Consider the following 27,644-nt stretch of genomic DNA (forward strand, 5'->3'; position numbering starts at 1 on the left):
CCGCGAATATTCCTACTGAGAAGATGGGGTGCCTTTGCAATGTCTTACTCAGTTACGCTGCCAAATTTCAAATGAAGCGCTTCATATCTTAAGACTTAAAACTGGGATGCGTATCATTCGCACTCAATCCGAAAGTTAAACAAATTTTCGAAAGATATTTCGCCATTCGTGAGTTCGCTCCTAACTTCTTAAGTTTTTATTTTGTTAACGCACTGAATAAAAATAAAGAAATTTGTATCCTTAACGTAAATATTCTAGACAGTCTATCTGTCCTTATATGGATTTGTATAAAAGACCTTGGCTTGTATTAAAAGTAAATACAGCTAAAACAAAGAAGCATTTAATATGAGATTTGAAAAAACAGCAAGATAATACTTTATTCGAAGATTTGAATATAACTTGAAGCGAAAACTTAAAATTATTTATATCTATTAGAGATCAAGAACGCGCAAAAAACCTCAAATCATGATCTTACTTCCACTGCATGCAAATTACGATAAGCAAACCGCACACTTTTATTAGCATAACTTATTTCTATTGTTTCGAAACGCCTAGTTTTTCCGTGGAGTAATTAGTAATGCATGCAGTTTATTCATATATTTTGTTCTTTCAAGTTGAAAAAGTTTACTGTGTAAGTGAAGCGGTTGTGTTTTCCTTTAAAATGAGAGAAAAAAATAAGCAATACTGATATTATTTTCAGAAGATCGGTTCGACCCCTGGTGTTGATGTTGAGAGAATGAATAATTTACCGTTGTCAGCTTTGAAAACGAGACCGATCTGGTTGGTTTCGGATGATGTAGAAAAAATTATTTTGTGTGAAAATTTTGCAAAAATGTTCCGCCTTTAGTACAGCGTTTTCTATTTGTGCGAAAAAAGTCATTAAAAACAAGAGAAACTTGTTAATATTCAAATGTTGGTCTACCATTTTAATAATACGTTAAGTGTGACTTAACGAAGTATCGCTTACAGCGAGCTTCAAACATTTTACTCTGTTTCAAACGACCCCTTCTTTCTTTTGTTATTTAAGAGAACACCTTTCGGATTTTTAAGTAATAACATTTACGGCTTCAGCGTGTTGTCTCAGTATTCAGCGTTAATATAATTTAAAAAAGGTTCCGGTAAGGTTTATCTATGCGAGTTAGTACCCATAGAATTTCCCATCTTTTTGAGCCAACCCTGTTTTATGTCGTGCTTTACCGGTTCGGTGAATGTTTCCTTGAATGCTTTCTGTCTGTGTGTCTCTCTCAGATAAGTCGAAATGGCTTCAAATTCTTCCGGAATCGTAAACCCCTTCAGCTCTCCAGCCACCTTGATGTGCATAAGTTTAGGCAATAAATTGCAGTCTGGCAACTTTAATTTGTCTCCGTCCAGGTAAGCACCTGGGCTCTCCTTGTCTAAAAACTCATTCAACTTTTTAAGTTCCCTTACGAGCGCGGCGCGCAGTTTAGCATCGTTGTCTGGGATGCTGTTCCGCATGAATAAAGCGAACTTTGAATACAAATCGCGGCCGGCGATGTTGGCTTGCGCTTTCAAACTCTTCAAATCAGGCTCTGGAAAGGTTTCCTCCAAATATCCCACGATCGCGTCGGCGTCTTCAATCGGTTCCAAATCTCCATGGATAAGCACAGGTGGTTTTAATCTTCCCTGGGTTCTTCGCACAAATTCATCCCACTTTTTCGTATCTTTTTTCGTCAGATCGACGAATTCTTGATGGAACGGAACACCTTTCAGTCGCAATATCATCACAATTCGTTGACTGGAAGGACAATCTCCTAGCTCTTTGTGAACTTTAAAATGGTCGTTAGATCCCTAAACCCAAAACACAACATTTTGTGAAATTAACACCGCTTTCACGGAATGAATTAATTCTCAATTCCAGAAGCGCGACCCCATAGCTGTAACGTTGGCAACTCACCTTCACAAACACCGTCACCGACATAGCTACGATTATCTTCCGCCTCAGCTGAACAAAATCAAACCGAAAGGACGCAAGTTTCCGTTCGAGCTGTAATTTACCCGACAGCTACGAGACAACTGTCACACCTTATTAATAAACAAAATGTAGTTTGTGCTCCAGATCGCCTCGCATTTTTTCTCATTTCCAGATTTCTTCTCGCCAAAATAGGGTGCGGAGAACTGAGCACAAGCACAGCCGCGCATGCTTGCCTGACGACAGGCAATTTGTACCAAAGACCGGAATCTAAATTCTCCTCAGGATTTTCAACAAAATAATCAGAAAAGTTGACAAAACTTTCATCTTTCCATCACGTTTTATTGTTTAACCTAAATGGTGAATACATTAAAGTGTGTCTTCTGTTCCTGAACATGTCTCAACGGCGACACACAATCTTAGCATTTCACAATTGTTACAAAATTCACCTCATCCAGTTCCCCTAGCCTCATCACGATTTCGTTCAAAATTGTACATCATTTCCATACGATATCAGTATTGATACGCCCTCGGATCATTCCTCATCAGATTTCCTTGTACCTAAGCCCAAAACTTTCGCCACGGTTATCCCCTCTCCTACTTCTCAAAAAGTGAACTTTCTCCATCCCATTCTCCTTGGTTAAGTCACCAGAATCGATTGACCGTGAAGAACTGGGAGAAAGCCTTAAAGGAAGCTACGACAGGTTTACAAACTCTTGGGAAAAAGTTACCTCTTATTGCGTTCAAGGAATCAACAGAAAACTGGAACATTTCTTTCTCACAAAAAATTCCATCATTTTCACATTTATACACAGATAGCAGAAAAATAGACAACTAAAGTTCAACTTGCCGTTTATCGGTCCTAAACTTCTGTAGGCGAGGCGACAGAACTGATCAGGCGACACACGCACGAGGGAGAAAAAACACATCACAAAAAGTGCACGTGTCCGCCCTCGCCCCTCTTCCCTCCCGTCCGCACCCCCCACAACGCATGTAAGAAATGAGCCCATCTTCTCCAATCACAATTGATACCAGAGATCAAACACTACACTAGAAATCATTCATCTACTTATAAGATACAAAGAGTAAATTGTTACGCTTATATATTCGAAAGTCAAGTGTCTTCCCGCTTTAATATGCGTAATTAGCACTTCATATACTGTGGCCTGTGCTAGTCCCTAGTCCATCCACTCGTCCTCGTCGTCTTCAAACTCAGATGCACTTTCGCTTTCACTCTCTGCAAACAAATGAATCAAATAATTAACTACTATCAAAGAAAGACCTCGCGGTGTGCACAACGGCCATTATCGACAGCTTGGATTTCCGCCGGTTTAGCTTGAACCCTTTAACTCCCAAGATCTGATTGTTAATTCTCCCCTCTAGCTGCTACACATTTCCTTGTAAACTAATTACAAGAATTTGGTGTTGGATCAAGATAACAACTGTAGCTTGATAAGTTAGAGTATTCTCATTACGTGTTGGCTGGACAATGTTTGGATATTATAAGGAGAAGTTACATGTCCATCACTTGGTGTACCTGAAGAGTGGATGGCTTTCTCTCTTTGCTCCAGTGCCAATTGGAGGGCCCCTAAGATTCCACCCCCTCCACCTCCGGATGGAGACTTCAAATTTTTTGGTGGTCCATCTGTCTCTGATACCTAACAAAATGGAAATTAGCACGCAATCAGTCTGATATATTGTACTACTCGTGCGTATTGCAGCACACGCACTTCACGCGCGTGCAATTCCCACGCATAGTACACGCACTCTGCGTGTTACTACACGCCAATGCGTGTAACAGAAAAAATGCTCACAGGAGAGAGTAAATATGTGATATTGACACGCAATCACTCAACTGGAACTTATTAAATTCCTGCATCATAGCAAAAGCGCGTTTAAGTAGTAAAAGAGATTAATTCAATTATGAGCAAGTCATTGAATTTTTTGGGTTCCTTGCGGAAAAGTAGAGTTATCTGGAGGTCACGCACGAGTTAACCCCACCTTCTTCAACTGCTTGCCACTCCTGATCTCACTCAGCAATCCACTTCGACCATCTGAACTGCTTGGTCTTCTCTCCTCGGCTGCTACCTTCTTCAGGGAGGTTCCTTGACAAATCTGATCAAGAAGAGCTCCACGACCCGGGCCACCACCGCTAGCTATGGGGGGAGGAGGAGGCGGAGGGCCACCTCTTCCCATTGGTGGAGGTGGAGGAGGTGCACCACCCATTGGTGGAGGAGGAGGTGGGGCGGGAGGCGGAAGTACCCCTGCAGGAGGAAGTGGTGCCCTGGAAAGAAGGGGTGGTGGTGGTAAGCCTCCACGTGAGGGAGGGGGTGGTGGAGGCCCACCACGGGATGGAGGGGGTGGTGGTGGGGCATTTCCTATCCTTGCTGGGGGTGGTGGTGGGGCTCCACGTGAGGGGGGAGGGGGTGGTGGGGGTCCTCTTGACTGTCCTCTGGATGGTGCTGGTGGAGCTGGTGGAGCTAGGACATAATATTTAACGTGTTAAAATCGTAATAAAGGCCTTGTGATTTATGTCCCTACTTAGAAAAAATATATATTTAATGTCCCCCTTAAGTGCCAACATATGTATGAGAAGAACTTGCTGCCTTGGCTATGACATCTGCAAATGGTTAAACATTCTAGTCCTCTCAGATAAGGACAAAAAACCGCACGCCCTTTCTCCTGCATCTTCTCTTCTAGCAAAGAGTAGGGAATTTAGCTCTCTGTATTGTGATCTGGCCTTGTTACTGTTTATACAGGCCCCAATTTAAACCAGCTTTAAAGCTAAACTGAGCTAGCCTGTTAACAAATTGCAAATTAACTCATAAATTAAAAAAAACTCACTGGTATTTTGAACATTTTTCCAATTTAAACAGTTCATGTCAATCCATCAGCTTGAAAAAAAGAGGAATATTAATTGCTTACGTGGTTCCGTAGCTTTTTCCTTCTCTATTTCACGTCTAACATTGTCAATTCCTCCTCTCTTTTCGACAAAATCATAGATGAAGTCCATCGTTTCCTTTTTCTGCATTTGTTCAGCAGTAACACCAACTAGAGAAAACAGATCTTTCCATTTATCATCCAATCTATCAACCTAACAAAGACAAAAAACTGATCACCAGAATGTTTCAAAGAAATTTAGGCATTCAGCTCTGAAAGTTTCTTTTTGATTAACATCTCCATGGCAACTAGTCACCCACAAAGTTGTGGTCTACGTCATTGACAATTGCAACAATCAAGCTTCTTGCTTCATCCAAAAGAAATCTTGAACTCATAGTCTACTGTTGAATGAAAAATTTTAATGAAGATTTTGTTATCTTAGGGACTGGTCAATATTTACCATGGAGGGGGTGTTGGAGGATTTTGGTTGTGTCACAAGAAAACTCACTTGATATCCACCCCACCTCCTCCCTCATTGGTAGTCAAGTTTTTAGTTCCCCCTTTAAAGACATTAAAACCGTTTTCTTACATCAAATCCACCTTGTGGATCCCAGCCAATATGTCCAATGTGCCTGTAGTGAAATTTAAAAAAATTCTTATCACTGTATTTCCTCAAATAAGCACTAGGTGCTGATTTGAAATATTGCCTAAAAGGAGGGGCACTTATTGGAAAAAGGATGCTAAAGCAAGGGGGGTGCTTATCATTCTTCTGTGCTAATGCTGCTGTAGTTGAAGCTTAAGAGGTTATAAATAAAGTGGCAGTAAAAACAGGGTTTTCCTTAAATCCCTACTAATTAAGAAATTGAGAGAGAAGGGAGAGGAGAGGGGGGGCACTTATTTAAGAGGGGCACTTGTCTGACATTATGACATTGATGGTGGGTGTTTATCTGGGGGACGACCCTTTATAGAGTGTGGGTGCTTATTCATGGAAATACAGCTGAATTGGTTCTGCAAAAAGAAACCTGAAGAAAAAACAACACTGGTAATGACCATTGATTTGCATACAAGATTAAATGTACACTACTCCTAAACAGAGGCGAATTGAAATGTTACATGAATTTTTCTGGGGGACTTAAGTGTCTGCATCCCAACTTCAGTATCCATTTTCTTAAAACTCTTCTCTACACATTTCTTTTGGTGCTAACAAGAAGAATTTCTTTAAAAATCAAGAGCTTCTCAATTGGTGATCATTTCCTTTATTCTCATGACCTTAACGTGTTATTTAGGTGTGATATTGTAAGGAGAAATTAGATATTAGTCATCATAAGGGTCAAAGGGTTATGCTTGTGTGCCCTGAATAAAGGTTGTCCTAAAGAAGAGCCTCCATTCTTAACCTTTTACCTCCCAGATCTGATAGTCAATTCTCCCCTCCAGCTACTACATACTTCCTTTTAAATCAGTTACAAGAATTTGGTGTTAGATCAAGACGACTGCTTCTATTTGGTGTATTTGAGTATTCTCATTACCTGTTTGCTGGATAATGTAGAAATATTGCAGGGAGAAGTTAGATGGTAATCACTTCTGGGAGTTAATCCTTTAACTCCCAAGATCTCATTAGTAATTCTCCTTACTGTCTGCCATATAGTTCTAGTGATGTTAGTTTGGAGAATTTGGTATTGGATCAACTAATAATTCCTTAATTGATATTTTTCTTTATTCTCATCACTTGTCTGCCTGATATTGCATTGACATTGTAAGGAGAAATTCTGTCTTGGTCACTTATGGGAGTTAAAAGGTTAAAAGGTAAATTAACAATTCAAAGATCAGCTCACTGGAAGTTCTCTGGTTTTCCAATGTCATCTTTGGTAATCCTTTTCTTTGTGTTTTTCTTGTTGTTTGATGCATTACTTTTGCTGTCTTTTCTGTCTTTGCTCTTTTTCCGAGACAGAGAAGGGCCACCATCCACGGAGGAAAGACTTGTCTGTGATGGTGAATGACTCATATTGCTAAAGTTATCTTTGTACAAAAAAGATACCAGAACAAATTGTATTAGCAGAGATGGAGATCTACAACAACAAATAATGATTTAAAGAGCATACATCTATTCAGTGTTGTACATGCAAAACCAAAAGCAAATGAAGGTGATTTGAACAGTCAACCAATTTTTTTACACATACTCTTACCATTGGCCTGTAAAGAACTCCTCTTTCCAATGTCCACATTCCCCCCTACTGCAGGGGGTGGAGGAGGCTGCTTGCCATGCCTTGAGGCATTCTCTTTTTTTCTTTCTACAAATCACACAAAAGAGATTCATTTGCTTCTGTAAAATGGTTGTTAAAAAGTGTTGCTGATCATAAAATGTAAAAAAAAAGCCACATTAATGTGATGAAGAATTTTTTAATAGACAGCAATAAACAGCAATCAATTATGTTTGAAATATAGTTAACCCTTTACACCCTAACATTAATATGTATATTCTCCATACTGTTCTCTTTATGTTTCCTGAGGTGCTGGCGATGATTTTATTTATTCTCAGGACCTTAATGTTTGATTCAGGGGTGATAGTCTAAGGAGAAATTAGATACTAGTCACTCTTATGAATTAAAGGATTAATCATTAAAAAATTAGCATCGATGTATCAGCTTTTCTCACTGGACACTATTTCATGTGCACACTCCTAGTAGTGACCAAAACATAATTGCTCCTTTCAATCACTTCCCAACAATACGGCTCTGACTATCAGTTCATGGTGCATTCAGCCATGTGACTGTATAAATGCATGTACATGTTGACCTAATCTAATCTTTCTCTCACCTACGCGTCTCTGTTCCTTCTCCTTCAGCTTCTTTTCAATCACATTGATAAAGTTCTGGGCCTCTTCAGCATTTGCAAAATTTAGACCAGCATTGTAACTCTACAACACAGAGTGGCCATATTATAAACAGATTAATAAAAGACCGTGGATATATGAAAATCATTGATGTGGACTGCGGTTTAAGTAATCATTTCATCACTTCACGGGTTTCTTCAAACCAACATAATGACCAGCTCAGAGTTGGTTTGCTACCTCATTTGGTAGATCACTGCACCAGTACTGTAGAGGTCATGGGTTCAAATCCAGTACAGGCCTGAATTTTTTTCAGACCTTATTTTCACTACTGCTTAAGTAGTGTTCATTATTGAAGATCACTTTCATGTTTAGACTAATAAAAATGTTAAACACCTTTAGATTAGCTTGATTTTTCTGTATAGAAACTCACAATTTCTTTATTCAAACCAACAAAGGGCTAATGCTGGAAACATTAGCTTTAGAAACTCTTTGTGGTAGCCTATGTACATGTACATTGCAAACTCAGTTGATAAAGCAAATTATCTGGTTTTCTCTACTTTGCTTTGCATTATTATATTAGCACCAAGTCCAAATGAAGATCTATCCAATGATTTCTGCTCAACAACAGCAAAGACATTCAACTCAGGAAGGGACAAATATCCTCTACTGTGGAACAAGGGTTGCTATATTGACCAATCATAGCACGTATTTAAAAAATAGCACTTAGTCATCAGTTAATAACATAGAGAAATTTATTTCATAAGCTAAACTCTCTTAAATCTCACAACAAAGGCAATTGCTCATTTAATCCCAGTTAATTTTGTTTAACTGCCCACAGAGAGATAGTAACGTTATAATCGGTAAAATACTAAAATTGTAAAATTGAAAACAAAGTAGATTAGACAAATGAAATTCTAAATTACTTCTACTTACATCAGCGGCGAAAGCGTGGAAATAAAGCCGAGCAGGAGTATATTTGAACTGGTTGTACAACTCCTGTTCCCATTCTAACGACTTTGTCTACAATACGATGAAGGTAGAATTAAAATCAACACAGAGTTTGGCTAATATGATGTCTTTCTACAGTGCAGTTGTAAAGTGTCACGTTCTGAGCTTACCACAAGACTGTACATTCGAAGAAAGTATGATTTCTTCCCGTTGTCTTTCACAAAACAAATTACTCCTGTAACTTTCTTCTTCCATGCTCTACGGTTTTCAGGCGGTGCAATGTATAGCTGGGCTACGGATGTCGCTAGAGTCTGTAAAAAAGTCACAATAAAAATAAGGAAAAAGAACGAGGCTCGAACTTGCTACAACGCCACTCTTGGAGCTGATTCTTTTCAACTTACCACACAACGGCGACCAAGCATACTAAAAATTTCGTCATTTTCATACTGTTTAAGCAGTGAAGATGGTTTGTTACCGCCTTCACTCTTTGGTCCTGACATCTTTTGGTAAGCTTTCAGTTTCTGAGTAGCAGCAGCACCAAAATACCTACGTTCGAAAATAAGCCTGCTTTCAGAATACTATGCAGTTTCCGGGTGACGTCATGCATATACACAAAAGCGAGGCTACGAGGCTAAGGAAGGCTTTAACCTTGTTCCCAGGGTCCTCTCTTTTCCTCTCTCAAGGTTTAACTCTTCAACCCCTAAGAGTGATTGGCAACTAATTTCTCCTGGGCATATCACCCTTGAATCAAACATTAAGGTCACAAGAATAAAGGAATTGATCACCTCGACAGCTTTTTAGAAAATGTACGGTGAACAGTATGGAGAATATGCTTACTGGTGTTAGGGCATTAAGGGTAAAGAGAGAGGACCCTGTTGAGCGTCCCCCTCGGAAGGAATGTTACAATGTGGCACCAACCCCATCACAGGAGTTACCAGAACGATGTTGTGAACAACGAGGAATTACCTTGGAAATCATTGGAAGCGTACCACCTTGAATCCTCATTAGCAAATTGCTCACGGAACATTCCTTGCCAGGCCTATCAATAAAAGGAAAAAAAAACTTTGAATTTACCATAAGTGTTTTAGTCACGTCGCTTGAAATGTTGGCCTTGACAGTCATTAGTGAGAGTGTGATTATTTCATTCACTTAATCCGAATTGGTGAATTCGGACGAAAATCAACTAGCAGACGAAAATCAACTAGCTAAAAGTCACAAGTTGAAATGTTGTTGAAGATCAATCAAATTGTTAGAACAGTTGAAATAATTATCGACTGAAGCTGTTGACAATAAGTTTCGTTAGAGCAAAATTAATTGCACTGTGCTGCGTTCAGGCCGAGGCCGACTTAATAGATTCCATTTAAATGCAACTTAAAATCCTTAGCAAATCCCACCGTCCTCTTTACGGCGTGTCACCTAAACTCAATCCCACCTCAACAACGCCAGCAGATACTGAGCAGAGACGACTGGGGCGGAGTAACGTCGCAAAGTATGCTACAAATGATGACAAAAACTGGGAACATCAAGGGAATCTGGGAGATTATATGGAAACCAAGCTTAAAAGGACTTTGAACTGTATTACATCGTTACCAAATGGTGTGAGAGTCAAATCAAAGTTGATAACACTGATTCCAGCCGATATCTTAATATCTTGAGCACGATAAAGGTCACGTGACTGGTGCGTCAAAAAGTCAGAGCTCGCTGCCGCTCAGGCTTGTATGTTTTGTTTCACATTAATACGTACTCAAGAGCACTTCCTCTCATTTACGTGCATATGTACGCATGAATTATCAACGTTGAAGCTGGGAATACCCTTGAGACCTAAAATGTGTCTAAAAAACATACGAGCTCAAGAGGTCCATTGACCTTTAAGTTCTTCGGTTGACCCAACTGGTTTCCTCTACTTACGAAAGCGCACTTCGTTTCGATACTGTTGTCTTACGCAACAGCACACTTGACAATAAAATGACACTATTTCAGCAACACCTTTTATTACAGACAATTTCGTGAATCTCAACACCTTGCACGAATAGATCGACTTCTATCCATAAGAAGGCAGAGGTTTTCAGTCTTGAAACGTTTTCCATTGCGGTCAACAGGTTGCTTCGTTTCCGACAGGAAAAGCTACTTATTAGACTAAAGCAATCCCTGCTTTTAAGCTAAGTCCGCCGTGCGAAACTCGTGCGCATCACTCCCAGGGTTCCGCGCGACACACTAACATCGATTTTCACTTTCCAACTGATTTTTTGACTCGTGTGACGAACTTCGCCAAAAAGCAAGGACTGCTCGAAGTCTAGCGAATTATTTGCAAAGTGACTTCAACTTTTTCATCCTTAGCCATCTCTGATCCTTCTTGGTCTACTAATGTCTCTTTTCAATCTTTTAGTCTCATAGAACGAATATTTTATAGTCGCATAAAATGCTAGACTCAGTTCATTCCAATTCATTTTCTGAAACGTTTAAACAGGGGATGTCTAGACTTGGATTGTTTTGAACTACTCCTGTATTCCAGATACATCATATCGTCTGCTCCAGACATGGAAGCCATTGAGCCTTGGCGCCGAGATACTATAGAGCTCTAGAGAAAAAAAATTAACCCATGTAAGTAAAGCTACAATAATGTTTCCTCCTCTCGTGGAGAACCTATAGCATTGGAATTTTTTCCATAGTTCTGAACATAATGGGAATCCGATCTATTTTATAAAACTCGAGTATAAATGAAAACCAACAAAAAGTGGAAGTCACGTGGTGAGCTTTGCGGGATGGCCCAAACCCCTGATACCACTGTTCAGAACAACTGCCCATGGGAGAAAAGATGCACATCATCCTAAAAGCAACAGCTTGTCCAGTCAAGGCTTGGAAAGGGCTGGATATTCTCATCTCAGAAATCTGGAGTGCCAATTCTATGTAGCAAGTTTTCTTAAAAACAAGTTCATACCGGTCGCCCAAAGATAAAGGTTCGTTACGGGAAGAACCTGTATTGAATCGGTGTAATATTTCCTTTACACTAATCGGCCGAAGTGGTATCTTTCGTTTTGGTTTGACGAGAGTAAGCTGTGGAGTGCTCTCAAAACTAACGTGACTCCTGTCCAAATGGGAGGTAATTCTGACCCTCCCTTTCAACTCGTTCCCTTGTATAAATATGGAAAGTACTTGTACACTTCTTGCCCCGCCTTTTAGAGTCGCTTAGAAGAGACTATCTACTCCCCTGTGACACAAAAAAATGCACCCGTACAATCCTCCGTCTAGAATCATGTGACCCTCTCTCTTCCTTGAGGACATGTTTTTTTCCCCTCACATAACATCGCAAGAGAGCATGTGGAGTTTTGCAGCTCAAGAGGCATCCGACACCAACGTCTAACGAATATGTGGTGTTTTGCATCACTAAGAATGGGGTCCAACACCCTCTTGACTTCCCCCTTCTCCCTTAGCCACGCCCTTGCATCGTACCTGCGAGCTACTGCGGTTTATTTCATTACCCACTCTCTCTTCCTCAGCGTCTGCGTCACTAGCAGCCAGCACCTGAAGGGAAATACAATTCTGTGTCACGTTACAATGTCACGCAACTCCCGACAACTCCAATAGCCCCCACGAAATAAAATTTTCAAGTGCTTGTACACAAAAGGATGTCATTCTAGTGTCACGAGTCACGTACACGAGGAGTTTAATATCAGCATAGTGCTCATAACAGGGGGTTGACATCGTCTTGATAAAAAGTTGCACGACTTTTTTCACGGCCTTAAGCAATATCAGCTTACGTTATACCCATGCAGAATGTTGGGAGACCATGAGAAGGGCCTGAAAATCACGAGCCAGACGCGAAAGATTTACAAACATCAAGTGTGTTCTCCAACACCTCGCGTAGCCTGCGGAACCGGCGTAAATTTCTACATGTAACAGGCGAACGAAGACAAACGCTAAGCGAGCGCGAATCACGCGCGAGGGTAGGATTACGAAAGGAAAATGTTTTGCGCTCGTGCTCACCCCTGTTCCACTAAAAAACGCAAAAAAAGTATGGCTGTTCTACAGACTAAATAAATAATAGGTTTTTGTCCAATTCGACCGAGGGCGTTCTTAGTATGTCACTAATTTCATAACTTTGAATGAGACTTCCTTAAACCTTTAACTACTGTGAGTGACCAAAACAGAATTTCTCATTACTATATCTATACACTATCACGCAGACAAGTGATGAGAAAAAAGAAAAATATCAATTATGGGGTTACTTATTAAACCGATACCGAATTCTCCAAACTAACTTAATGAGAATCATTTGGCAGACAGTAAGGAGAATTCCTAATGAGATCTTGAGAGTCAAAGGGTTACAGATCATCCTCAGGAGCGCTAGCGCAAGGGATTTAGAGAAAACGAACACCGGGATTGGGGAAAATTTAATCAGTAACGGCTTATTTATTCACAAAATGAGGTAACTAAATCCCCACTGTTGTTCTATGACGAAACACGCTGGTTGTTAGGGACAGTCGTATTCGAGTTCATTCTAAAAAGTTTATTCAGCGCGCTTTTCTTCCTCACTTTCATTGGTTGGCAGGATCCACAACCTGACAACTTGAACAAAATATTGCCTTCCTCATTTCCTTTTGTCGCCAGCAGTATATCAGCGGATTTACAAGAGAGTTATACATGGCGGATGTTCGAATCCATGAAGTCAAAGTAACGTATGCGTTACCCTGAAACACGCCATAGATGTGGAGGATGATAGAGACCCCAGCTGGCAAAAAGCAAACAACGACGGCACCAATTACAGTTACAATTAACAGTTGTCTTAAGCGCCTTGTTCTCTTTAGTAAATCTTTCAACCTCTCCCTGGGGCAGTTGATGAGTTTTTATCCTCCTTCGGTGGCGAAGGGTTTCACGGTACAAAACCACGTAAGCTGACGTAACGATTATTACTATATATTATTACTTGCAAATTAAGTACAACTGTGAAAGGACAAGCGATGCTGTTAATGATGATACCTAATGGGACTTTTGCTTCATCGTCTGCAGTGCTGCTCATTTTTGTAACATTTGTTAAATTAGCTTCGAAGAAGTTGGCCATGTTGATTTTCAGTTGTTTCTCCCGACCTTGATCTCCCGCTTGGGTCATCGACAAATGTTTCCACTCCACGTTTTCTCATGAATTACACTTGCGGAGGAAAAGGCGGAGGAAATTCGAAGGCGGAATTAGGAAGTGGTTCAAGTGTCTCTCGAATATGACTCTACAGTCACTATTCAACCCACATTTACGTAACCACAATTAAGCGTAAGGCAGTCATTCAAAGACTAAGAGCTGGCTACTCAAAGCATTGTTTTTTTTCGGTGCAAAAACCGGATGTCCTTCACCCTATGCCAATAAATGTGTCATAGTCGAAAAAGTAATTGAAACTCTTTGTTGGGCGTATATCAAAAACTGGCCTTACTAGCGGGACAAATTCATTGCAAATAGTCGCAAAACCCAAATTATATAATATCATAGCGCGCGCGTAAGGCCAACCTATTTCCTAAGGAGCTGTCATAACAGAAATCCCTATTTACCGCACGACCGTGTATCCATAACACGACGTGTGCAATCTCACTTCGGCTGAAAGTTCCCATCAAGTTTAGCCGCGATGTTTCAAACCTTTCAAGATTGTTCTTCCGTTCTATCCCGACTGAGATGGACCTTTTCGAACTCAAATGAAAGGAAAATATGCCCAATTATACTCGTTTCTAAAAACAATGACCATGTAGCTCTTTCAAGCGACGAAAAATAGACGATACTTCAATCCCAAAAGCGATGCGAATGGTACAAATTACCGCGTGTGTCCATAACTCGATATACGCACGCTAAGCATGAACCAATTCTTTAGTGTCAAGTATAGGGCTCATCAATGAACATATTCTGACTATCCATAGTTATATAAATCTGTCTTCAGTGCTAAGTACATAACTTTTAAGTATAAAATCAATTAAATTGATAACTATTTTGCCGTCGGTGCCATGCGCTCATGAAACTGCATCTTTCTCGCAGAAATATGCAAAACTCCAACATCTCAGTTCACGAAATATTTCAATGTGGATCAACTACACTAGAACGAGAGAAGAGTTTCTTGGTGATTGATCAACCTTTACGTGTTCAAAAATTAGCCAAGTTATCGGAAGAAAATAATTTACGAACTGAAGGCGAGTTTATACTATCAAAGTATGAGAAACACTTCGTTGTAGAATCGCTTCAAACAAAACAGCACTCTTCTCGTTCGACAGAGAACCATAAACTTTGTTGTCGTTCGCGGTAACGCAAGCAATTATTGGCACATACCTGCTGTAGGAGTTCCTGCTGTTTTCTCTTGTCTCCAAGCTCCAAATTCTCCTGTTCAACCAAGGACGACGAAAAGTATTAGACCATTACTTGATAAAGCATCAGCAGCAAGGTTTGTTTATCATGAAAACAAGTCATCTGAAATCCGGGTGAATCTTCCCCGTCGTTATTCACCTTCGCACCAAATTTGTTCATCTGTATCTCTTTGATGGTTTCCTTCCTTCCATTGCTCATAGTGTAAGGTTTTTTAAATTAAATTGACAATAGTTTTGTAAGGAGCAAAACAGCAAACGTTACAGATAAGAAAGATATCAAACGTTGTCACAAACAGGGGACAAAAAAAATCTAAATCCCCCATGAAATTTCGAAAAGTGTATTGAAAAATACTATAGGATCAGCAACTTGCAGCTCACTTCATGTCACGACCTTCACCTTGACCACGATTGCAAAATAAAAGTGCGATTAAAATGAAAGTAATCATTGTTATAGAGTCTACACTTATAGGTACCTCTTCCATTCCAGCCAGCCGTGTAATGACCTTGAAGTAAAGAAAAAAGAAGAACAACAACTCAATTAAATATAATTTGAAAAGACCCATCCTTGATTGGTTATCAACAGGCCTAACCGACATAGAGTGTCATATATTACTCGTACAAATAGCTATAAGTTTATCAGTTTGATAAAGTTTTTGACCCATCAGAGCGCGCGTAGCACTCGGCTATTTCGTAAAATTATGACAAAAGGGACACTTGATCGTAATGAATACTTTAAAGAGTCAGGTTTCTCTAGACAACTACTCCTTGACGATTTTTCTCTAGCTATGCTTCCGTGGACAGTTTAGAAGGAAAGATCATTTTATCATATTTGAAGATTTCCAAAACAAAAATACTTTTGGCTTTGTTTGTTGTCCTCTCATTTTCTTTAACAATGTTGCTCAGGCAACGGAGGATTATCATATATGCGATATTCACTAAGCATGAGGTTAACAAGGCTAGACGAAGTCGAGATCCATGAAAACGCCAGAAAAAGGAAAGAGGCCAATCTCCAGCCATCTTGACCGAGAAAGCATGGTTAAAAGAGGATTTATTAAAAAGCAAGAAGGTCTCACTATAATGGGAATCAAGAATGATTTGTTTATTTCGAGAGAGCCACGAATGGAAGCCAACTGCGTTGGAGCACAATAAACCCAAGAAATTCGTTTGTGTTTTCTTTGTTTTTACTGTCCCCTTCCGCATAATGCGAATTTTTTGCCGACATTGTCCAAAAAGTACGAAGCTTGTCAGTCTTCTTCGTGCAATTTTTTTTTGGCATGGAATCAAATCGGGCAATCCCTAGAGTACAACATAGGCCCATCTTGCCCATTTAGGCAGCTAATCTGACCACAGGATTCGCTAAATGCTGCCCAATGTATTTCCAGTCTTAAGAACGAGACGCGCTTGTCGTGGTCATATACGACTTCTCTGCTACCGCTGGGTGTATACAAACAGTGTGAGAAGTCTTTCTTTGACAACACAGCTTTACAAAAAACTGACTCGTCAGACTTTTTCTTTATTAAAGATGCTGAAAAGGGGTTGTGGAGATTTATTCTCAAGCAAGATCTTAAAAAGGAGTGTCCTTAAGAAGTTTCTTGGCTGGTATTCACCGGGATTAGATATAACACGTCCGGTAACACTATTTCCGACGCGGTTTACATGTGTAGAGCTGAGAATGGGCTCACCTTGAAGCTGTACCCTTGATTTACCAGAAAACGCTGACGCTTTGCAGAATAAAACATTTCTTCAGTGTCCTGTAAGATCAAGAGAAGAATTAGCAAGTATATCTATTCAATAACCTGCAGAGCAAAGAAAGTTGTTACGAACTGTAAACCAAGGGTTTATTTCTAAAATTGGAATAAGTGCAAGACCCCTCAATTCTCACTACGTTAATGTTCTTCAAGCAAATGTTTTTCTTTGCTACAACCGAAAAAAAAAATAGCCCGTAAAAAGAAGAGCCTGGATTTGCCTCGCAACATTATTTTTCCTCGGAAGTTTGCCAGCAAGCCTTTCTTTCATGTGCCAGACCCAGATTCCTTGCTCGCGTCCAAATACATTGAACTCTGGACACGGCTGCAGAACGGCTGAACATGCGCACGGATAGTCTCACGCTTCTTGCACCATGACTCCCGCTGATCATTCAAGTTCAAGAGGAAGCAAACTGGGTTAAGGGATTTCTAACCGGTTGGTTCAGTCCTCTCGACATAAAAAGGGCCACAATTCGACTCCAAGAAGAACTTTTTTAATCTCATGAGACATCTTCAAATAAACTACTTACCGTAGAGACGAGAGTGTAAAAGAATGCGTTGTACTCCTCCGCGGCCATATCTACGAGAAAGAGAAAGGGGAAAGGAACAAATAAATTTTGGATGGGGTAATTTCCACCGAATACGAAACTTAATGTGGGACTGGTTTAAGTTTGCCTTACTTGGCTCTGTGATTAATCAAAACAAGAAAACTCGCTCCACATTCCTCATCAATCAGATCAATCTGACGCAGCCTGTTCCAGGCTTTAAGTTAGTAAATCGAAGCGCGATAGTAAAATGGCGGAGTAATGAAAGGGAGGTTTGGGTCGAGTCGCCAAATGAACCCGACCCAGGTCTTCAGCCGTTTTTACTCCTCCACTAAAATCGCGTCGTTAGCTATTTCGCTCCGATTTACTTAAGTCGGATTGCTCACTTCTCACTTGCTCCTTGTAAAATTTTCCACTGCACTGATTTGCTTCTGTAATAACTCTGATTTATGCCATACTACCGAAGATCGTCTCTTACCCTATACTAATTTCCCAAAACGTAGAGAATATACGAAAACAGATTCTATGAATTGATACTTTAAGAACATGAAAGGTAAAGGCTCAGCCCTTTCCACCCCAACATCAGTATGCATATTCTCCATACCGTTCTCTATATATTTCCTGTGGTGCTGACAAGGAGAATTTGTTTAACGATCAAGAGCTTCTTTAGTTGATGATCATTTCCCTTATTCTCGTGACCATAATATTTGATTCAGGGGTGATATTGTAAGGAGAAATTAGATTCTGGTCACTCTTAGAGGTCAAAGGGTGAATCCACGAGATTAAGTGTGCAGGGAACAGACTCACACATACCTTTCTTTGCCCGGAGAATTCTTCCGAGACGTTGAGCTTCCTGTTAAAAATTACACAAATGTTACGGTAAGGCGGAGCTGAGCAACAAAGCCATCCTAAACAGTATTGTACAAAGAAGGGGGAGAGGGGGTGGTTTTGTAATTAAGGTTTTGCAATATGTTACAAATTCTTAGGTTCTCTTAAAGGGCTTTTATTTAAATTCCGTTGTATCACACAAGGTCATGCCGCGTACATCACGAAAATCATATGCGTGTTAAATTTCTGAACTGTCGCGAAGTTGTCCCAAAATGAATTACACAGTGACCATTCATTTTTAATTCCCTGAGGGGGGGAGTGAAGGATTTCGGTTGTGTCGCGATACAATTTACCCCATCTCCCAGCAAGGCTCAACAATATTCTAAAGATCCTCCCTAACTGGTGGTTAATTGACAGTTAATTTCCTGTAGTCTCCCATTTCTACTCTGATGGCGACGACCGATCCCCCTCCCCTCTGTTCCGACCCAAAACCTTCCACACCTTCCCCCCTCCCGCTCCCAGGCCCCAGGTGATGAATAAGGACTGGTGCCTAACCTGTCTCCTTGAGCCACCGTGCGAGGAAATCTGGAAAGAAAAAAGGAACACATTCTTAAATGTCATGGATCTTGAGAAGTAGATTTCTAGGCTAGATTGAACTTGCAAGTGTTCGACAACAATCCTGAAGTTAAGCCTACCTGAATCAACACATTTGCCTCTGGGAGATCGAAGGAGTTATCTCCAACCTAGAAAGTAATAAAAGACGATTTAAAATCCAGTGCTATTCATCTCTAATATTTAAAAACCTCACTTATGTCCAGAAATGAAAGTTGCAACGAAAATGGCGATTTTGGCGAAAGTGTGCCAAGGACTTTGGCGAAGGATCACAAATGGAAAATATGGCAATTTTGGCAAGGAAACCTTAGCGAATATAAGAAATTTAACAAAAATGCCAAAAATAACTGAAGAAGTTATGTCCCATCTGTTTACTGGCGAATGTGGCAAAAATGGTAGAGAGGATTGATACACTGGTAAATTTGGCCAAAATGACAAATCTGTTTGTTGGCGGATCCCAAAGGTTTCTTTCTCACATTACATTTTCAACTCTCAGGGACTGGGAGAAAAAGACATTTCCAAATTTTGCTTCTTAAAAAATCGGAAAATAAAATTCTTCTTACCTTAGATATAAAAATTGTGTTAACCAAAGGATTATGTTGAAAGTTCTGTAGGATTTGCATCCGTTCTCCTTGGTGAGTTGGTCCATAAATAAACGGTCTGAAGAAAGAGAAAGAAGATCACAACAAGGTACCATAATAAATGTATGTTGTCTATGTTAAATGCTGTAGCGAAATTTTGAAAAGCTGACGAGGGTTCACCCTACTTCCGACTTGCACTGACGCGAAAATCTAACTTTTTTGACGTAATTTTTTTTCCAATATTCCTTAAGGTCGATTACCTATTGTATCGACTGATAGTTCAGAGACAACCGACCAATTAATACAGTTTCCCGCCCACGCAGCAACACGGCTTCTTCAGAAACTAAAGACCTCGTTTAATTTTGTATTGCCTTGGCCCCTGCCTGTAGACATTCTGTCTGTCTGCCTGCCAGCCTAACTATCTGCCCGTCTAGCCTAGTGTATCGCTCCTTTCGTTCTGCGCCCCTCAAGAGCGCCAGAAAGGTAAAATGTACTCATGTGTCATTATAATACTCACTTTTTAAGCTTCTCGGCGTATTTTTTGAGCGCGAAAACGTTGTCGGAGAAAACAATAACTTTATCATTTCGTCTAAGAGAAATAAGTAAAAAAATTCATCACCAAAAACGTAAAAAACTATAATTCAGGCGAACTATTCTTTGCATAAAATGACATTAATTCTTTGCATAAAAAAAAAATATTCATTTAACTTCAACACTAGAAATCTTATTCTCACCTTTCGTGAAAACGAATCAGAAACTGCGCAAGGAAAAAGAATAAAAGAAAAAGTTTTGAAATCGAAAGGATAACAGTAAAGAGGGATTTAATAAAAGCGTTTTAGAATATAGTTTTTTTTACCTTGGCAACACAAGGAGACAGAGATAAATTTTTCTCGCCTTCTGGGTGAATATTCTTCCCCAAGAAGCGACTACGAAGTTTCTTCGTTCACCTTACAATCTCAAGCTTGAGAAGCTTGATATAATTTTCATTTTCACCTACATGAAAAGCGGCGAAAGAAAGTTGGTTTTTATAGTGTGTTTATCCTCGCAATCTTATCTTACCTCGCAAGACCGGAACTTGTTCGGATTCATCACATACAGTAACTGAAACAAAGACGGTTAAGTTAACCCTTTAACCTCTGAGAGTGATCGGCATCTAATTTCTCCATACAACATCAGCCCTGAATCAAACATTTAGCTCACGAAAATAAAGGAAATGATCACTAGCTTAAGAAGCTCTTGATTGTTCTACAAATTCTCCTTGTAGCACCACAGGAAATGTATAGAAAACAGTATGGAGAGTGTGCGTACCAAGCCCAACTCTTCACGAAGCAAACCACATTAACCAAGCAACCGGGATATTAATCAATCAACAGTAAGAAGAGGATCTCTCCATTCAACTTGCGCGAAAAAAGAAACCGTGAACCCGTCAGCAAGATTGGAAAACTTACAAATCGAAGTGGCTTTCGAGAACAGTCACCTACCACTTTACCGGGCATACTTTTGAACGCGATGGCTTCAGAAATAAGTATATCCTTAAGACCTTTGGAAAACGATACAATTCATTCAATTCAGCACAACTTTTTTCTTGCTGTCATACCTTCCTCTTTCTTGTCCTTATATTGAGGTACTCTCTGTAAAATTCGGGTGTCATAGGGCACCATACCTGATAAAAGATATATTGGTAATAAAAATAATAATAATAATAATAATAATAATAATAATAATAACTATAATAATAACTATAAAATAATGGGCATTAAGCAGTGGATATTCCACGAGGTGGCTCTTCTTGTCCACTATTTCCAGATCGAACTGGAATTTGGAATGTTAGTTTTCGTGACGGGGGGGAAACCGGAGGACCCGGGAAAAAACCCTCGGAGCAAGGATGAGAACCAACAACAAACTCAAATCACATGTGAAACCAGGTCCAGGAATGGAACCCAGGCCACAGCGGATGGAAGGTAAGCGTTTTTACCTCTGCGCCAGCCCCGCTACCAATAAAAGACCTAAGTTAATTCACATGAAGAAGCATGGCATTGGGTAGAACAGATACCTCTGCACACTGGACCCGTGCAATAAATCCATTGTTCTGAAGTTCCATCCAGTTGGCCTCATAAAGTTTGGGTCCAATCAGGAAGTTCAAATCCTATAGAGAGAATTATTGATAAATATCTCGATTATTCTTGGACACAGCGATCACTAGCACATCCAAAAATCGCGCCTGAAAACAGCCTCTCTATTCATTTCGTCACTAAATCTCTTCATTTATATCAAAGTGAGAGGACTGGATATGAGAATAGCGGAGTTTCCTGGGCATCGACGTAAGAGGGAAGGAAACTGGAGGGCCTGGAAATAAACCCTCGGAGCAGGGTCGAGAAACAACGACAAACTCAAATCACATGTGAGGCCCGGTCCAGGAATGGAACCTGGGAATTGATGAGAGAACACAAACCTGAATCTTATCATCTTCTCGCACCAGAGTTGCTGTGAGTCCCAGTTTACAATGCGCTTGAACAACTATTAGGAAACACAGGTCAAGATTTTAACTGAAAGGCCAACACTAAAGGTCTCGCATAATTTTGTCTGTTAAAGTACAGTTGTTTAGGAGAGGATTTGTAGCAATGTTTTGTCCTTACCTGTCAAAACTCTTCTGAACTGCTTGGCAGGGATAGTGTGAACCTCTAAAGAAAACACAAAGATTACTTTAGGAAGCAATTTTTATTGAAAGCGAGTGGCCTCTACAAAGTTACTGTCGATTAGAATTTGGAAGTAGTCTGCAATTTTGTTGGTTTCCCTTCACTGCGCTTTGTGATTGGTCCAGAAAACTTTCGCCGACCTCTCAGCCAATCAGATGCAAGACTAAAATTAATCACGACTTGATTACTGACGTCTTCTGGCGCTTTGGGTATTTTGCTTGTTGAATTTGAGGTCTCAGACAAAGGTTCCTTTGGTATTCTTCATAATCCAGCCGCCAGGTCCTGGTTCACGACACTCGATTGAAAATGCATTTTTGAAGTGGATGGTTTTCGAGTGAATGTCATGAATCCAAAAAAGGAAATAACAAAGCCGTCTAAAAAACGGTAAACACGGATTATCAAGGCATGACGCTTTTTTCGCGTTTCAGTGGATACTCGTTTTAGGAACAAGAAATGTGGAACACTCACCGTCTAAAATCATTAAGCCCCATTCTTGTGTTTGCATAAAATTCATAACCTGCCAGAAGAAAAAAACCAGCTCTGCAAGAAGGAACAGATACCAAATAGTGCGCCCTCTAAAAGCCTTAACCATAGACCTTTAGAAGACATATCGAAACGATACCAACCTCGCCAGCCTCCCACGATCTTTTCCCCGTGAAAGACACCATAGAGTACGTAGATATTGCAATATTACAATCTGTTAAAAAAGAAAATATGAGAGTCAGGTATATCTTTATAGATAAGTACGGGGCGTCTACCCTAGTATCAGTTATGACACTCATTGATGGAAGCAAAAGTCATTTCCTACTCATGAAACCTCTCCAATCATGAAAGATACGTACTGACAGGTTTGTCTTTCGCGTCTGAAGTAAAACGGCAGATTGTGCGATCATCAATGGTTGACCACATCTTAAACTAGAGTGAAAAAAAAGTAAATGGAGGCAGCACCGTAAATACATGAGGCGAGATGCCTACAACATGACGGAAGTAAAATTCTAGTTAATCATAGGGTGGATGCCAACAGCCCGCTTGAGTCAGAATGACGGGTTTTTTTTTTTTTCAAAGTGAATGTCTTGTTCACAAGAATAACGTTATGGCACTGTAAATATACAACATGCGGACACAGAGAAGCTCTGTGCCTGAAATGTGATGAGTACTAATTCTCATACTGGTAATTTCATATAACTGGCCACACCTGTGTTCTCCACTGTTCTACTGCAACACCTTCGAGGAAATGAAGAAACGTATATTATTCTCTAAGTTCAAAAGTGGCGGGGGAAAATAGCCTATTTCGGAGAATCTCGGAGATTCTGAGGTTGTCCATATTTGAAACCTCTCCAGAAAACGATTCCAAATAACACTTAAAGGAAACTAGCTAATCAAACGAGCTGGCCACTAATTTGGGCCATAAATTTGATTAGTCATGCGAGGTAGCTCGGAAAGAGCGCGAGGGAAAAAGCGCAGAGTAGGCGCGAGGGAATAAGCGCGGAACGAGCGCGAGAGAAAAAGCGCATAACCTGCCCTCTCACGTTCGTGTTCGTAAAATCCCAGCCGGCTTTTACATCACTGGACGATAATAGGAGAATAAGTGGAAGGTCTGCGAACAGCCTATGAAATTGACACTAGAGTATTGAATAAGGGACGTGGGCGTGCGTCTTACCTGAAGTACAAAGGACAAGGCATCGCTTTCTCACAGTACATGCAGCCGTCACTCCTACAAGAGTCTTCCCAGCTCCTGTTTATACAAACAGAGATGCTAAAATGATCAGTTTCCGCTTTTTTTTTTTTTAACAGAGTTTGACTCTACTTCGCTCGTATGTTGGTGTAGAAAACACGTGCCATAGTCTTAACCAATCAGATAACAAGGTTACACCTATGGCGACTTGGTTATTCGCGTTTTCTCGCGTTTCAAGCAGTTTGTTTATCTATATTTTGAATTCCCCCCAGGTCTGTAATATTTGCCTATTTACTGATTGGAAATTGCGATTAATTCCTGCGCTTGCATATTTGAGGCATGGAATTTTAATATACTTTGAACCTCACCACAAGGTAAGACAATGACACCAGATCTGGCTCTTCCGTTACCAAACATCTTCCGAAGGCTTTTTTCCTAACGGAAAAAAAACTGGGATTATTTGACATGAACTACACTGGCACTGTCTCAGATGAAGGATGATGGGGGAAAAAAATGAACGACCACAACAAAATAACAAATATTTGGCGCTGGAAGTGATGGCAAAAAGAGGGTGGATGGAAATTTATATTGGAGACGCACAGTGAAATGGAGTGATTCTATCTAGCCACGAGACTCAAAAGGGCACAATGATGCTCCTTTCAAATTCGCTTGTGCCAAGTAAAAATACAAATGGAGTGTTGTGGGAACAGCAGCAAGGGGTTGATTCACACCGTAAAGGCTTCTTGCGCTATGAGAATACAAAACGTCATCTACAACTTTGCAAACTATTTAAATAATACAAATATGCACAGGTAAAACAAGTAAAACTCGAGTAAAAGTCACCATACCTGATATGGCCTTAAAACTGTAGTTGGCTTTAGGTCTATGCTGTCAGAAAAAAGGTTCAAAATATGCCAATTGACCCTTTAACTCCCAAGATCTGATTGTCAATTCTCCCCTCTAGCTGCTACACATTGCCTTGTAAATCAGTTCTGGGAATTTAGTGTTAGATCAAGATAACAACTTCTGCATGAAAAGTTGGAGTTTTCTCAATACCTGTTTACCTGGATAATGTTTGGATATAATAGGGAGAAATTCCATTTTAATCACTTCTGGGAGTTAAAGGGTTAAATGAAATTTTTTTATACTTGTCAATTTAATAGGGGACAAATTTGGGGGACATTTGATGCTTAGGGAGGACAATCATTATTTATCGCCAGAGATGTTGGAGGGGGGGGGCGGGGGAGTAAGAAGGATTTTTGGGAGATCGCATGGTTTTAGGAGGAACACAAAGGAGACCAGTAGTCGCCAAACGAGTATTAAGACTATACAAAAATGACTGTTAATCAACTTCACCCCCACCACCTCCCCCTCCCCTCCCCTCCCCTCCCCTCCCCCGCAAGAGATAAAGTCCCTTTGACGTGAATTTTATGCGGACGGAAATCTCGCAAAGCCGCGCCTTAGAATAAACCCTTAACTGATAACGTCACCTACTTCAGATCAGGATTGACTGCGTCATTTTTGAAATCATATTCTGCTAGTAAAGGATAGTCCAGTTCAATGCACCTGAAAAGAGAAAGTAAAGAGCTTTCTTTAGGTCAATCTATAGGTTTCTGTATGGGAGACAGAGTGGCCTGTAAGTTAGCGCAGGACTCCAGAGCGAGAAGTCTGGGTCTGAGTCGTCGCCGAGTCCAAGTGTTATGTTCTCACTTTACTCACACGATGCATTTCTCCGGGCATGCGTATCGATGAGCAGGGAGCGGAAGTATCTCTGGCGTGATGGGCCCGTTTCTCCGTGTAAATGAACCAGAATGAAGTTGATAATAAATTAGGAGAGCAGAGAGGTGGGAGCTTATTAGGTTAGTGATGAGGAATAGGCGTGGCTCTCGGAGGAGATAAACCTGTGTGGATGTTGAGGTGAAAAATGCTTACTTTCTCTGTAACGTTTCAATGTGTTCTTGAGCCACTTCAAAAGAGTAAGTCTGACTCTGGGAAGAGATGACACCACAATTAGGTTCGAAGAGAAAAAAAAAACTTTTAAAGAGCAATAAACAAAATTTATTTACCTTTGAAGTCATACAAGTGGGTTTTTAATGTTTCTTTTCTTCAAACATACACAAACACATGGTTCTTTACCAACCTCTTCTTCATCTTCGTCCTGGTCTATTCTCTCAATATAATCTGAAATGTCAGTCGGAATGGATGTCCCCTCTGACGGCTGATCCTAATGGATTAAGGTAAATTTTCATTGATGATATTTCATATGTTATAAACTACAAGAGGACCAGTTGAAAAGTTATGTTCAAAAGGGAATCTGCTCGTTTTTCTTCTCACGCCTAAAAAAATTTCTATAACACGGAAAATGAATCACCTGTTCTGCTGCTTGTGACGAGTCTCCATTAGATTCTTGTGGTTTATTCAACTGTTTTAAATAAGAAAAGTAAACAGATGGAAATGAAGCTGTAGCTCATAACCTCTAAATGGCAGAATAATTGTATGCACCAATGTCTACAATCAGACACTAGTGTTGGAAATTAGTGTTTAGAATTGCACACTAGTGTCCAAAAATCAGACACTGGTATCTACAATTGAATGCTAGTTTCTATAATCAGACTCTAGCTTCTAAAATAGGACACTTGTGTAACAGTTTTTGTTAGGTTTTTTTTACTTTTCTCAGCATTTTAGCATGTACTGCCAGGGGCCTAACCAGCCTCATTAACCTGAGTTAAAATAAAGTTACTTCCTTAAAGCCAAAAAAACTTTTTTCAACATACTGGTATGCCCTAAACACCTACTAGATACATCCAATATAATACAGTTTACAATTCAACCTGGCTAACTAAGCATACAGTACAAGTGCTTTTTAAGTTTCCCCTTATCCACCTTCAATGACGACTTTCCGCTCACAGTAGATTTAACGAGCTGGTCCTCTCCTGTGCCAAGTTCCATGTCTTCCTCTGTTCGTTTTCTACATTCTTGAATCTGTGGGTCTCTAAGAAGATGCTGAAGGACTTCCTATTTGAAAATCAATGATTATAACTCAGGTTAACTCAAGCCAATGGTTTAAGAATTAATCAGCAGAGTTAAGAAAATATATAGTTAAATTGTATTTTTAATTATTCTTAAAGATTTCTGGCCTACTTAATCTTTAGAGGACTCCCACTGAACACTACTTAGAGTGATGGAGGTCTCCTCTTCAAATAAATATTTTTTATTATTACCTTAAAGAGGGGAGGTCTCTCAAATTAAGGGGGTACACTCTCTAAAGTAATTTTATTTAAGGGGGGGAGGAGATAGGTGAGCTTCCACATCCTTCCCTTCTGCCTTGAAACTAAGTGGCACAATTGCATATGTTTTGGGAGATCCAAGATTGCTTAAAATGGTAAAGACATTGAGCAATTTTCATAACTCTTGAGACAAAATTGTACTTCAGTCCATATCTAAAATAATGCTTTTATATACATCATCATCATTGGGACAGTGTAAGGACATGCTAATCAGAGCCTTGATCAACTGTACTGCAGGTGGAGAAGTTTCATTCTCAAAGACCTCTGAATATTTACTTACTGGATGGCTACTCTCCACAAAGTATCTGTTGTGTTTCAGCACCAGCTTCACTTTTCCGTAGCTCAATGTGCACAACTTGAGACACAAATGAAGAAAACAAGTAAATAAAGGAGCAGAACATTAATATTTAAAAAAGGATACATTAAAGATTTAGCAGAGGACAAAAATTGCATTGCTCTACCCTCTGATTCTATCACACCTTTCATTTTAAGATACCCACCCATATTTACCTTTATAAACTGGATTATGCCATCAGGGATTGTAGTTTTGCTGAGTCGTCTTAAATATTCAATGATATCACTTGTCTGAAAAATAGAGAACATCATTAGCATTTTGTTTGCTGTGGTGAATTTTAGAGTCGCATCATAAATAATATATTTTTTACGTTAGTTTAATATATTTTAACCTTGAGACAATTAAAGGACAGGTCAAAACATTGTATTTAATTTGCGAAGAGAAATAATGTAAACAAGA

The 27,644-nt window shown here is 39.9% G+C and overlaps 3 protein-coding genes across 5 annotated transcripts in view; all 3 read right to left on the bottom strand.

The window, feature by feature from the left end:
* Nucleotides 1-351: 351 nt before the first annotated feature.
* On the bottom strand, nt 352-2,067 carry LOC113684256 (chloride intracellular channel protein 3). The gene is made up of 2 exons (XM_027201597.2): nt 1,916-2,067; nt 352-1,809 (listed from the first exon to the last, which is right to left on the bottom strand). Exons 1-2 carry the CDS (start codon nt 1,937-1,939, stop codon nt 1,126-1,128), a joined length of 708 nt encoding a protein of 235 aa, XP_027057398.2. The 5' UTR covers nt 1,940-2,067; the 3' UTR covers nt 352-1,125.
* Nucleotides 2,068-2,251: 184 nt separating this feature from the next.
* On the bottom strand, nt 2,252-9,192 carry LOC113684253 (actin nucleation-promoting factor WAS). The gene is made up of 11 exons (XM_027201595.2): nt 8,990-9,192; nt 8,759-8,899; nt 8,574-8,660; nt 7,625-7,724; nt 6,994-7,098; nt 6,643-6,826; nt 5,400-5,442; nt 4,856-5,024; nt 3,932-4,410; nt 3,468-3,588; nt 2,252-3,167 (listed from the first exon to the last, which is right to left on the bottom strand). The coding sequence occupies exons 1-11, from the start codon at nt 9,086-9,088 to the stop codon at nt 3,109-3,111; spliced, it is 1,587 nt and encodes a 528-aa protein (XP_027057396.2). The 5' UTR covers nt 9,089-9,192; the 3' UTR covers nt 2,252-3,108.
* Nucleotides 9,193-10,562: 1,370 nt separating this feature from the next.
* The window catches only part of LOC113684249 (general transcription and DNA repair factor IIH helicase/translocase subunit XPB), a 167,137-nt gene continuing 150,055 nt past the window's right edge, over nt 10,563-27,644 (bottom strand). For all 3 annotated transcript variants that reach the window (XM_089183525.1, XM_089183524.1, XM_089183523.1), the window contains 31 exons: nt 27,401-27,475; nt 27,171-27,245; nt 26,487-26,618; nt 25,975-26,025; nt 25,744-25,827; nt 25,536-25,591; nt 25,098-25,169; nt 24,452-24,491; nt 23,972-24,038; nt 23,589-23,663; nt 23,124-23,152; nt 22,771-22,843; nt 22,555-22,625; nt 22,397-22,445; nt 21,869-21,913; nt 21,685-21,749; nt 21,286-21,378; nt 20,830-20,895; nt 20,292-20,333; nt 19,967-19,989; nt 19,750-19,821; nt 19,215-19,311; nt 18,735-18,782; nt 18,595-18,624; nt 18,025-18,064; nt 17,197-17,246; nt 16,604-16,672; nt 15,395-15,424; nt 14,887-14,937; nt 12,039-12,110; nt 10,563-11,166 (listed from right to left, as the gene is read on the bottom strand). In XM_089183525.1, the coding sequence (XP_089039651.1) occupies nt 11,032-11,166; nt 12,039-12,110; nt 14,887-14,937; nt 15,395-15,424; nt 16,604-16,672; nt 17,197-17,246; nt 18,025-18,064; nt 18,595-18,624; nt 18,735-18,782; nt 19,215-19,311; nt 19,750-19,821; nt 19,967-19,989; nt 20,292-20,333; nt 20,830-20,895; nt 21,286-21,378; nt 21,685-21,749; nt 21,869-21,913; nt 22,397-22,445; nt 22,555-22,625; nt 22,771-22,843; nt 23,124-23,152; nt 23,589-23,663; nt 23,972-24,038; nt 24,452-24,491; nt 25,098-25,169; nt 25,536-25,591; nt 25,744-25,827; nt 25,975-26,025; nt 26,487-26,618; nt 27,171-27,245; nt 27,401-27,475 (1,977 nt within the window). In that variant the 3' untranslated portion in view covers nt 10,563-11,031. The remainder of the gene's footprint in view (nt 11,167-12,038; nt 12,111-14,886; nt 14,938-15,394; nt 15,425-16,603; nt 16,673-17,196; nt 17,247-18,024; nt 18,065-18,594; nt 18,625-18,734; nt 18,783-19,214; nt 19,312-19,749; nt 19,822-19,966; nt 19,990-20,291; nt 20,334-20,829; nt 20,896-21,285; nt 21,379-21,684; nt 21,750-21,868; nt 21,914-22,396; nt 22,446-22,554; nt 22,626-22,770; nt 22,844-23,123; nt 23,153-23,588; nt 23,664-23,971; nt 24,039-24,451; nt 24,492-25,097; nt 25,170-25,535; nt 25,592-25,743; nt 25,828-25,974; nt 26,026-26,486; nt 26,619-27,170; nt 27,246-27,400; nt 27,476-27,644) is intronic.

Source organism: Pocillopora damicornis, chromosome 9 (genome assembly GCF_964200805.1).
Source record: "Pocillopora damicornis chromosome 9, jaPocDami1.2, whole genome shotgun sequence".
Classification (NCBI taxonomy): domain Eukaryota; kingdom Metazoa; phylum Cnidaria; class Anthozoa; order Scleractinia; family Pocilloporidae; genus Pocillopora; species Pocillopora damicornis.

What these genes read in the sequence shown, in the direction of transcription:
- LOC113684256 (XM_027201597.2), bottom strand. Translation starts at nt 1,939, where the DNA reads ATGTCGGTGACGGTGTTTGTGAAG. An exon ending in CGGTGACGGTGTTTGTGAAG is followed by an intron (nt 1,810 to 1,915) that starts GTGAGTTGCCAA and finishes TTTTGGGTTTAG; the next exon opens with GGATCTAACGACCATTTTAA.
- LOC113684253 (XM_027201595.2), bottom strand. Translation starts at nt 9,088, where the DNA reads ATGTCAGGACCAAAGAGTGAAGGCGGTAACAAACCATCTTCACTGCTT. An exon ending in TGCTTGGTCGCCGTTGTGTG is followed by an intron (nt 8,900 to 8,989) that starts GTAAGTTGAAAA and finishes ACTTTTTTACAG; the next exon opens with ACTCTAGCGACATCCGTAGC. An exon ending in ATCCACAAGGTGGATTTGAT is followed by an intron (nt 5,025 to 5,399) that starts GTAAGAAAACGG and finishes TGTCTTTGTTAG; the next exon opens with GTTGATAGATTGGATGATAA.